At 39.8% G+C, this 12,207-nt stretch overlaps 1 protein-coding gene across 2 annotated transcripts in view; it reads right to left on the bottom strand.

The window, feature by feature from the left end:
- The window catches only part of USP24 (ubiquitin specific peptidase 24), a 132,880-nt gene that overhangs the window by 79,247 nt on the left and 41,426 nt on the right, over nucleotides 1–12,207 (bottom strand). For both annotated transcript variants that reach the window (XM_026498002.4, XM_044383841.3), the window contains exons 8-16: nucleotides 9,452–9,517; nucleotides 6,596–6,670; nucleotides 5,671–5,829; nucleotides 4,425–4,539; nucleotides 4,119–4,222; nucleotides 1,906–2,013; nucleotides 1,632–1,727; nucleotides 1,378–1,539; nucleotides 1,135–1,182 (exon numbers count right to left, since the gene is read on the bottom strand). In XM_026498002.4, the coding sequence (XP_026353787.2) occupies nucleotides 1,135–1,182; nucleotides 1,378–1,539; nucleotides 1,632–1,727; nucleotides 1,906–2,013; nucleotides 4,119–4,222; nucleotides 4,425–4,539; nucleotides 5,671–5,829; nucleotides 6,596–6,670; nucleotides 9,452–9,517 (933 nt within the window). The remainder of the gene's footprint in view (nucleotides 1–1,134; nucleotides 1,183–1,377; nucleotides 1,540–1,631; nucleotides 1,728–1,905; nucleotides 2,014–4,118; nucleotides 4,223–4,424; nucleotides 4,540–5,670; nucleotides 5,830–6,595; nucleotides 6,671–9,451; nucleotides 9,518–12,207) is intronic.

Genomic DNA, 12,207 nt, shown 5'->3' with positions numbered 1-12,207 from the left:
GGAATGACTGCCCGTAACCTGAGCATCACCAGCTCTGGCCTGCGAGTGACTTCGTGAAAATCTCTAAAGCTAGATTCTGTGCAGAACATTCACCTGATCAAATTTCAGTGTCAGAAATAGAAAACACAGGGTTCTTACATGTCCCCAACTAAACCTGATGACCAAACAGAACTTAATAAAAGCCCACTGAATCACCACAGCCTCTTTTACAAGGGCTAAGAGTCTCTGAATACACCAATGAAAATTAGCAGTATTCAAAATCCTTTCAAGAAATACTTATTAATGAAAGCCAAGAAAAATGTTTAGCCCATGAAATTACTAAGCCCCTGGCTATTCACCAAAACCTCTTCTTAGGTTACGGTAAGATGAAATCCCTCCCGCTACAAGGCTCTCCCTTTGGTCTGGGCCACCTGAGGGCCTCCGCTGGAGGAGTGCACGGCTCTGGTCAGGGCTGCGGCAACAAGGGACGTCGCTCCAGTGAGCAGCCCCGTGATTAGCCCCTTGTGCACGGGCTGGATGCTGAGGCACTGGAGCGACAGGAGAGCTACAGTCCTCACTGCTTACTCTGCTAACCACGCTTGCAAAAGGTGGTCCTAAGTCCCCTGCAGCCTAGAGGCCAGAGCCCCGGGGGGGGGGGGGGGGCTCCCACAGCCATCGCTACCTAAGACCCACCTTCTAGCATCAGACCCCAGCAGCAGGACTCACTAAGGAATTTCTCTGTGGACACCTCTGAACCAGGCACCTGAAAAACAACTGCGTGCCAGGCCTACATGAACCTCTTTTCTCCCTTCTCTTCTTCCTCTATGAGCGATCCTCCATCTCGCCCTCATGGCAGAAAAACGGGCATGATCCTTATGCAGAATCCACTGTACTTACTAAAGTTGTGCAGAATTTGCATTTATTTTACAAAAGAAAAAACTAAGTTAAAAGCTTTATAATTTTATGGCAACAGTATAATGAAACTACTCTGTGAATGTGACCTTGGATTCGTGAATATTTAAACAGCAGTTTCTACCTGAACATTACTCAAAGAAACACCAAAAGAGACTATTATCTTAAAATTATGGCATCACTTATTAAAAGAAATTATTAAAACAGTATACCTTTTAGGCGGTTCCATCTGCAAATTCTTACCTTGAATCCATCCTTCTTGTTTTTTTCCAAACCTGACCATTCTCCAGGCTGAAATTAATTTTAAGAGAAATGTAAGTGACATGGTAAAAGCAGTAGCTATCATTTCCTAATCGTGGACTCTAGGGCAAGAGTTTCCAGGTAGGACATTTAATTTAATTTACATAATAGGGTAAGAATATTATTTGGCTCCAATTACAATACCATTGCTCTGACAACAAAAACTAGACCAAAGATAAAACCAACCCTTTTAATATCTTCAATGCACTTAATGATGTAGCTCCTCTTGATTGCTTCTTTCACGGCATACGCGTCACTAAGGATTGTCAGGTGCTCCTCCAAGGCTTGCTGAATCAGGCTACTGGGCAGGGTCGGAAGATGCGCCAGTTCCCAGAGTACATCTAACACCTGCAATAATGCCACACGAGATGAGCCGGCCCGTACACCAGTCAGACCACATTCAGTATCTGCAGCTGGAAAGATTAATTTGATTCTCTTGCCTTTCCAGAAGTGGTCTCAAAGCGAGCTTCCCGGCCTATTCGTCCAATCAGACTCAACAGCTTCTGTCTTACTCGATCGCTTTCAGTCTCCCAGCTCTGGGGAACAGAAAAGACAAGACAATCCAATTTTATCAAAAGGGCAAAATATGCCGAAACTTTACACTGGAGCTAAAATGGTTTTAAAAAGTAAGAAGTGTTACTTGGGGGGGGGGGACCTCAAAATGAGCTTCTTTTAGAAAAACTTAGAAGCAAGTGCAGTTGACTGGATACGTACCTTCTGAATGAGAACAAACAAATGATTAAGCTGATCTGAATTAAATTTGACAGCTGCTGCAGCAATAATAGTATGGATGTTCTCGATCACAGTAGATGATTGTCCAGACTGGAAAAGGAGACGGTGGGGGAAAGTTAGGTCCTGCAACTTGGAAAGACCCTCATGCTTCCCCCGGCCATTGACAGAAGCCAAAGTAAAACAGCAACAAGATAAACTGACTCTAGTCTGATCAGCATTCACTTGCGCGGTAACACTGGCGAAACTACAGGAAGCAACCAGTGTTAATGGAAGTCAGTTGGCCTTGGTTAAATTTCTAGCAGCATTAAATCTTTAAAAAGATGAGAATAAAGTTCTCAATCTGACATATGCATTTCAAGAGGAGACCGAAATATTTTCAACTGGCTAATAAAGATTCAAACTGAGTACAGAACAAACATATTTGCCTCCAGCACTTTATAAATGAGCTTGAGGGCCGCAGCTGAGAGTACCATCTACCTCATTTTTTATTTTGCTCCTAGATACTTTATAACTTCAATTCATATTAATTTATCCCATGGGCAGTAAATCTCTGCTTCAGTGATGTAGGCCCTGTGGTCGACCTTATGGTCAAACCTCACTTTATAACCTCAAACATGACTCCATCATGCCTCACTGCACACCATGTGAAGGACTCGAAAGGCAGAGACTTTTTTTAGATTCAATTCTACAAGAATCAGTATCTACTATATACATATATTCACTGAATGCACTAGGGATATACAATATATACATCATGGCCTCTAATCTTCAACCTTATGTGGATTCAAAACTTGCACTCACAAAACAACATTACATGAGAGTATTCAACTACAGTCGACACGGGAAGCAAGATTTTATAGGACCCATGAGTGTTTTCTGTCACTCCTACACCTGACTGCTGCTAGGCTGGGAGCCTGCGAATTCCATTTCCTCTCCTAGCTATGCTCCCGTGATATTCTGCCCAAGAGAGGCACTGCTGGGCAGTGAGAAGGGAAGCGGAAGAAAGAAGTGCTGGTTCATGCTCAGGGAGTGATGTAGGTGCTGGCATCAGTGGCGGCAAGGGATTCCAGAAGCCCTGGTGGCCGCCCAGCCGTGAAAGCACCTCCCAAAGCAGCCTCCTTTCCTTGGACTTCAGATGCTCCTTTCCCCATTCTGTTCCTCCAGCATTCCTACTTCTCTCTCTTGCTCTTCCTCCCCAGCAAGGCTTTTGTAAACAAGCCCCTGCATCCAATTCCCTTTGAAATACCTACTATAGCTTCTATTTCCTGATTAGATTCTGCGTGATACAGTGACTAAGAGGGTATAGTCAAGGTGAGCTCCAGGCCTCTTTCTGGCTTAGCAGCTAGACGAAGGCTAATACCATTACTGAAATAGCCTGGAAGATGACTAGGTGCTGACATACTGAATTTAAGATGCCTACGAGATGGCATGCACGAAGGCGCAATAGTTATGCATCTAGGTACACAGCACCTGAGAGCCAAGAAGAGGTCTGAACTGGGGACATTGTTCGGAGCGTCAGCAGCATCCAAAGGCACTCAAAGCCCCAGGAGGGGAGGAAGCTGCCCCACGGGAGATTACAGACGGTAATCTCAGCAAAGGCGTGAAAGAAACTAGTACTTACAAAGACGAAGAGAATAAACAAGTTAGTAAAGGAGACTCAAAGAGGGTGCCAAGAAAGGGGGGGAGGGGACGAGTCCAATGGACTAGTAACAAAGTGAAGGAAAAGGCAGGGGCATGGCTGATTCTGTGGCGGCCACAGGGAGTCCTGGTGAGACGCGGTCTGGGAACTCAGTAAGTAGGACTTTCATCCTCATGGAACAACCCAACAGGAAAAACTCATCCACGAAAACTGATAAGCAAACAGTGAAAAGAACATGAGACTGACAAACGAGAGACATACTGTTCTAGCGCTGCCACTAACTGCTGGGGAGCCTGCAGGAAGGACGGCTTATCATTGTGTTAACCAAGAAACGGGAAGACTAGACAGGCTCAGCCGTTTCACATCTTTCTGAGCAGTGCAAGCCTTTCTCACATACACAACACTGACAGAAGCCCCAAACCGGAAAGCACATCTGAGTAGAGCTGCTGTGGCTAAAGCAAGACAGAAGCTCAGGTCCCTGCTCGTTCACCACCCTCTTCCCTCTCCTTCTGACAGATATGTTGGAAAAAGGCAAAAATAATTCTGATCAACTTACCTGTATCTTCCAAATTTTAGTGAGCTCATCTAAAGACAATTTACTGCCCAAGAGTTCAATAATCCCCTTTATACGATCACAGTATTGGGCTTGGTCTATGTTGCCTAAGAAAAGAGACACCCAACAGGCAGACAGATACAGTGAACACTTGACTTTCTAAATATGATTCTATTAATTCAAAGCAATATTAACTTGCTACAACATTTAAAAGCTAATCCAGGCAAGGCAACATTTTCATACCTTCAGTACAAAAATACGTTATTTATAATTATATCAGGAAAAAAATATATTTTTAAAACAACTTACCTTCCAATGCAATTGACAGAACTGAGTTTTCAACCAGCCAATCTAACAATCTGTCTGTATCTATAGCATTCTTCACAGATTTGGATAAAGTGCTATCTTCTATTAGTTTGGTTACCTAAAAAGACAGGATTATTGTGAACGACTCTAGTGCAAACATGCATAATCAAAACCTACATATATATGGATATATATATAGCCTGTGACTTTCACACTGTTATAGTGTGGTCTGATAACTAGCCAAAATGTACTGACGGCCAGTCACTATAATAAGTTAACAGACTACTTATTCCTGATGTCTCTTTAAAAAGAACATGGAGCCAAGAATGGCACTCCCCGGATGGCTTGGGGAAGAGCATCTGACCCAAACTTCTCCCAGTGCACATCCTCCAAATTCTATACTTGGGACCAGAGAGAAAGCGTCAGTCCCTCCCTGGTAATCGGACTACCTATGGCCATGATGTCTAACCCCATGAAAGATGTCACTCTATAGGAAGAGAGAAGGCGAAACCAACACGCTCAAAAAGCAGGGACAAGACTTGGACACAGTCCTGGCAGTGGTCAGGTCTCAAATTCTAGTTGTTCCTGCTGCCCTTACAGGGTCTGGCTAGTCAATACTTCATTCATGTGAAATAGCCCAGCCTTCCTCCATCTAATTCCTCTTTTGGCCCCAGATGGTTCACAATGAGTTTATTCCACTTGCAGCAAAGAATCCTCCTAATTAATACAGAACTCCAGGAAAAATGATGGGAGTTAAGACTGAGCTATACTGTCTGCACCTATACTCACCAGAACCAACTATGTTCAGATGAAGTTTAGGAAGCTATAGGAAAATACTTCTAGCATTTTGCTTAGATCGTCGCAGTTGTAGTCTTTTTGTTTTTGTCCCAACCCTAGTTAGAACATTTGGTTTAAGGAAACACCTATCTGAAATATAACAAAAGGAAGTGTACCCCTAGGGTAAAAAGTAAATCTCAAACGGTCTATTCCAAGGAATTATGTTCCAGGATATTTCACAAAAACACGAAATATTTCAGCTACTTCAGAATGAATTTTAAATGTAACACACATAAAAAGATCACATTAACAATTATAATCCTATATACCATTTTATATATAATCGTTTTTGTATGATTACAAGAAACCATTCTTCTTCATTTCCCAACAGTTTTATATTAATGACCACAAGTTTTGGCAGAGCTTAAAGAGTCTGTGCTTTAAGTCTTCTGGAAGCAAATACAAAACTTACTTCTTTGAGGGAATTCATTTTAGCACTAAAATGTGGTGATTTTAGCATGCGCAGCAGGATGTCTAATCGAAGGTCGTCCACCACGGTCACCAGATCCGGCTGGAAACGCATGCAGAGTAACTTGATGGCAGACAAGAGCTCAGGGATGCTAACCAGCCTCTTTTATTAAAAACACACACAAACAAAAAAGGAATCATGAAAACATTTTGATCCCAATTCTTATAATACAGGAATACGGGACATTTTCAACAGCAATGGTTTGGTGTATCTGATACTCCATATGGTCAATTAACTAGTTCGCTTTTAAACAAAAGCACACAGGTGAGCAAAGGGAAGCGTCCTGTGAGAATTTCAAGGTCAACAAAATAAATCATGTTAAATGTTAAAATTGCTTTAAACAACTTTGTATAACCTTGTGGTATCAAATTATTTTAAAACGTCTTCAATGCTACACCAGTTATAATACTATATAAATCAACATGTTAGTAAAATTCTGAATGGTATCACTTACTAAGAACACTAAATTCACTCTATTGATAAGATTTAGGGGCGCCTGGGTAGCGCAGTGGTTAAGCATCTGCCTTCAGCTCAGGGCGTGATCCCAGCATTCTGGGTTCGAGCCCCACATCAGGCTCCTCCGCTGAGAGCCTGCTTCTTCCTCTCCCATCCCCCCTGCTTGTGTTCCCTCTCTCGCTGGCTGTCTCTCTCTGTCAAATAAATAAATAAAATCTTTAAAAAAAAAAAAAAAGATTTAATGCCAACCTGGTTCTTCACTTTTTGGTTAGAAAATGTATAATTAATATGATGTGAGTTGTATGTGACCAGAATCCAAAGAACCATGGCGTGTGAACCCTGCCCCAGGTCCTGGCTGTGCTTCCACGGACAAACAGGCACTGGGGCCCATCTGGCTGGAGACAGGATTTACCTTGTCTTTGAGGTCCTTCTCCTCCACACTCCGCACATCCTGGATCGTAGTAAGGATGACTGGGTCTAGCATCGGCTGCAGAACAAAAGGGCTGCACTTAATAAAGACTCCTGATTCTGCTCCAGGATCTAGAGAGGAGACACTTCTTCATTCACATTTCACAAAGGAGAAAGTGCAATGCAAAGATGTCAATTCAAGTATGAGCTGCCACAGCTAGCTACTACCATCCCAAGTAGGCCCGCAAGGGACTCCCTGCCCCAGCTCCTTCAAGACCATGTGGGTGCAGTCCCTGTCACTGCTATCTTAGAAGGGTCCTCTTATTTTTTAAAATATGTTTTATTTATTTATTTATTTTTGTTTTTGCCAATAGACGTTTGATGTTTCTTTTTTTTTCCTTCAAATTTTTATTTAAATTCTGGTTAGTTAACATACAGTGCAATATTGGTTTCAAGAGTAGAATTCAGGGATTCTTTTTTTTTTTTTTTTAAGTTTTATTTATTTAATATACTTGAGAAAGAGAGAATGAACACAAGCATGGCAGCGGCAGAGGGAGAGGGAAATGCAGGCTCCCCACTGAGCAGGGAGCCTGACACGAGCCTTGAACCCAGGACCCCAGGATCATGACTTGAACCAAAGGCAGATGCTCAACCCACTGAGCCACCCAAGTGCCCCAGAATTCAGTGATTGTAAGGGTCTTTTTCTGCCCCCCACTTAGGATTTTATTTATTTGTCAGAGAGAGAGAAAGAGCAAGAGCATAAGCAAGGGAAGCAGCAGGCAGAGGGAGAAGCAGGCTCTCTGCTGAGCAAGGAGCCCAATGTGGGACTCGATCCCAGGGCCCTGGGATCATGACCTGAGCCAAAGGCACACTTAACTGACTGAGCCACCCAGGCGTCCCTTATAAGGGTCTTTTTAAAAAGCAACCAAAGACACATAAACTAAAGCATAAGGCATGAGTAGGTATTATTTTTGTAATAAATATTTTGCATTTGATTTTAACAAATTAATGTAAGCGCGGAACACAAAAAAGGTGCTGCCATAGGCACTATTTTTGTGTGCTGATACGAATGAGGCCTACGGGAGACTCCTACAACACGATGCTCCATCATTAAATAAGTGACTCTAAATATTATGTGCGAAGTAGGAAATTATCTAGGTCTAAATGCTCACTTCCATCTCAGTAAAATAATTTTTAAAACTTATCTAGTGACAAGAGAAGATAGACAGTATTTAGCTGTCAAAGCCAAGAAGACATTAGCAATGAATTAAAATGACATCAGACAATTATCCAAATAGAATCTCTTCCTTTCTACTCATGCCCCTTGTACAGTGAGGACTGGGGGCTCTTAGGATAAGAGGCAAGCACACTGTTCTCGTCAGCAGCACCGGCCCTGCTTACTTCCCCCTGTGACTGAGACAGCATGATCATTTTACAGACAAGGAGCCCAAGGCACAGACGTAACATATGTCTTCCAAAATCACAGAAGTAGCGAGTAGTAGAGACAATTGTTGGTTTGTCAAGTAATAGGATGTGAATATGGTATGAGAATAAGTTCATGGCATGAATAGATCGCTGAATAAATGTAAGGTTGGACAGTTTGAAATAATTAAAATAAAGTTAAATATGCTACAGTTGGAAATTCAATACTTTTTTACTCTTTTTATAACACTATAAAATTGTAAAAATTCTATCAAACTTAGAATTTCTAAAGAATTTAATATTAATTAGTAGCTGGAATATTTATGCTAAATCTCTTTCCAACAGAGCAATGCATGGGTAAAAAGCATTTAAAAATCCAATCCTGGCTCTGATTATTAAAAAGCCAAGTATTAAATTATTAATAATTATCAAATTATTAAAAAGTCAAATGATTTGCCTCTTATATCTTAGTGTTTCAACTACAAAACTAATGATTATATGTTTAATAAGCTGAAAGGACACTAAATGTTTCTAAAGAACTTAATATCCAGAATGAAGAAATACATAAACAGCCATCTGATTTCATTTAAAAATCATGCAGGATTACTTTGACATTTAAAGAAGCATACATTTAGAAATTAATTGGTAGAAATTTCTAGAACCTACTAAAACAAATCCCATCTCCCTTGTTAAAATGGCCCTAAATGAGATATTAACAAGAAGGAACAGCGCATACAAACACATTGCTCCCAAAGGACACGATGCTTTCAAAGCCATTTATAGTGACTTAAAAAAATCTCTGTGAAAGTTACAGGTTTCACAGACCTACTTACAAAGAAAATAAAAAATGAAGGTATTTCAAAGTGACATTTCATTCAGTAAAACTTGTTAATTGCAACGGAAAGGAAAAAGAACATACAAAAGGCCTTAAGCATTAGAAAACGGATACACCCAGCTTCGACTACGGGATGACCTGCTGACTTACGACCTGCAGCGGCAGGAAATCAAACAAGATGTGCTGTGAGGCTGCTATTCACTTAGCTAGTGAGCAAGCCCAGTGGGTTGCTCAACACTGCTCTCATTTAATACATAATGGCACTGCATCCTTAAACAATCCTGTGAAGGGGGCTGGGATATATGCTGCCTACTTTATAGATAAGGAAACAAAAATACATGTAACCGTATATAAGTTATATTTGATAGAATAAACGAAAAAGGTAAAGAATCTTCTTAAATATCAGAGGTCTCCTATACCTTAAATTATTAATCATTTTGTAGTTATCTTCTGATAATATTTTTACTCAAAAAATAGCTAATCTCAAAAAAAGAAGTTACTTCGGATTAGGCACAATTCTGAACAATCTGATAAAAAGATAATGATGACTGTTGGTGTGTCTTAGGTCACCTTCTGTGTAAATGTAAAGTGGCCTCATCTTACCTGAACCACCGAGGAATTGAGGTACTCTGCACACACCCCTAAGGGCTGCACCAATGCTGAGACTGCCTGAAAACAAGGACAGTGCAGGTTAGACATCAATGTGCGAGGGTTGTTTCCTTTCAGCATTTAACAGACCCTCCCCCCCCTTTTTTTTTTAACAGACCCCTTTTAATGTATCAGAGACAATCTGAAATGGTGACTTGATCAAGTCATGAATGAAGGCATGGACAAACCATTTTCCTGGATAGGAAGAACTGATATCAAGATGTCAATCTATTTAAACTGGTATAGAAATTTAATGTAATTTAAATCATAATATGCCAATAAAACTTTGGAGGACTGGATGAAAGATTATTGAAGTTCCTATCACAGAATACTAAAAACTTTTATTTGAAAAAGGAGAGAAGAGTTGGTGAAGGTGTGAAGGGGTGAAATGTGCCTTCAACAAAAAATATCAGAAACTTCCATGAAGAAAATTATAAACCTTTACTAAAATACATAAAACAACGCCCAAATAAACAAGGAGATACCATGTTCTTGAATGGAAAGGACCAGTACTGCCATTTTCCATACACTGACCTATAAATTTAACACAATTCTAAACATGATCTCAGTGGGATTTTCTGCAGGACAACCTACATGTTGACTATATTCAAAGAGTCAAACTATGAGAATGATCAAGAGAGTCTGAGAGAAGAATGATGTTGGGCAGACTGGAACTATCAAAGATGAAAACAGGGGAGCAAGAGTATACAGATGGGCAAAGAATGAACAGACGAATGAATAACTGGAACAGAAGTCCAGGCACACACCCATAGACACGTGGGGCTTTGACATGTGGTAGCGCCAACACATCAGAATAGTAGAGGAAACCAGGGATTAGTCATTAGAGAATCTTGTAATAATTAGTTATCTATTAGGAAGAAAATGAAATTGGAGCTCTATCTTACATAATATATAAAAAGAAATTCTAAATGAATTCAAGAACTAGGTATAAAAAATAAGATTGTAAAAGTATAAAATGAAACGAGTATTTTTATTACTTTGAGATGGGAGAACATTCCCTAAGCAAGTTAGGAAACTTTTAAGCTATTAAGGAAAAAAACCATCTACATAAAATGTGGAAGCTTCTGTACAGCAAAAGATACTATCAATAAAAATAAAAAGAGAAGCAAAAGACTGGAAGAAAAAATTCACACATACATGAAAGGAGACAGGGCACTGATATGCCGAACATAAAAAGAAATCCTGAAAATTAGTAAGACAACCCCAAAACAACCTAAAAAACTAGGCCAATTTACGAAGAAATGCAAATAGCCAATAATCACATGATGAAATGCTCAAATTCACAGGAAATCAGAGTATTGCAAATTAAATAATAAAATGCTACTTTTGTCCATTATAAAGAAAAAATTAAAGATGTAAAATATTCAGTACTAACAAGAGAAACAGGAAAGGAGTTTATAGGAGTACAGACCGGTACAAGCTTTTTGGAAAGAGATTTAATACTACAGATTATAATTTAAAGATGTACATAGTTTTTAACCCAGAAATCCCATTTTCTAGGAATCTGTCCTTCAGAAATGGTAGCATATGCACATGAAGACATCTATACGGGAAGCTCTCTGAAGAGCAAAAACTTAGAAATAATCCAACGCCCCTTAATAAATGACAGCATCAGGGTAGAACAGGTGTAGGAACAGATGAGAGCCATTAAAAACGATGACAGTGCTGACCTGGAAAGATGTCCATGAGATTGTTAAATGAAAATATGCTACTACTTATAGCTTGATTATAATTCAGTTTTAAAGAGAGAAAGAAAAAGAGGGAAAGAACATGCACAGGTATATTTTACATAAATTTAGGAAAAAGTCAGAAAAGCTATGCATTAAATGGGTAGCTATTACCTAGGAGGTAGGTATACGTGCGTGGGGGTGGGGGACAGGCAACTTTCATTCCGTACTTTGTACAGCTATCTTTCACTGATGAATTGTGAATGATGTTTTTTCCCAGTATTTTTCAAATTCAAAACTACGTAGATATAAACGTAAATGTAAAATGAATGCATTTACTTGTACTCGGTGGCCTGAATTTATTCTAGGACATAACCACCTCCTTAGCTGGTCAGAAAGCAGGCCTTTACTGTGAAATTTTAATCATACTCGTTTGCTAAAATTAGAGTCTCGATCTTTGGAAATCTCTCCTATGACTGAATTTTATCATCTCCTCAAATACAATCTAAACAATATAATTATGTATCGACTGCAGCAACAACACGGTTGTTCTGAAAAATGGCAAAAATCCTGGAGGAATCTTTAGCCTCAAGATATCTGATAATAATGAGGGTAAAGCCAGATTCCTATATATCCACCCTTAGCCGATTTTCTTCCAAGTAAGCGAGAAACTTGGGATGCTCTGTATTTTTTTTTTAAATAAATTAACTCGGCCAGAAATTAGTGTTTCAAAATTAAAAAAAAAAAAAAAAATGAAGCTAATTTCTGATATGGCCAATGACCTCTACAGCCAGTTCTTGAGAAATAATAAACTGGATAAAACCCTATATCCAAATAGATTTTTTTGTTTTAAAAGCTTTGTTTCTTATTTCACTACTCGTTATTTTCCCGGTCAACAGTCACTTCTAATATGCTCGATCCATTCAACGGATTGAGCCTAGCAACCTAGCTCACGTCAACGGATTGAGCTAACAACCTCGCTCACGTCAGGGAAGGTAGAAGCCACTCCCCGGTCAGTGCTGG

The sequence above is a fragment of the Ursus arctos genome, unplaced genomic scaffold (genome assembly GCF_023065955.2).
Source record: "Ursus arctos isolate Adak ecotype North America unplaced genomic scaffold, UrsArc2.0 scaffold_12, whole genome shotgun sequence".
Lineage (NCBI taxonomy): Eukaryota > Metazoa > Chordata > Mammalia > Carnivora > Ursidae > Ursus > Ursus arctos.
Note: the sequence above shows the minus strand (reverse complement) of the source record. Positions and strands in the feature narration are given on the sequence as shown.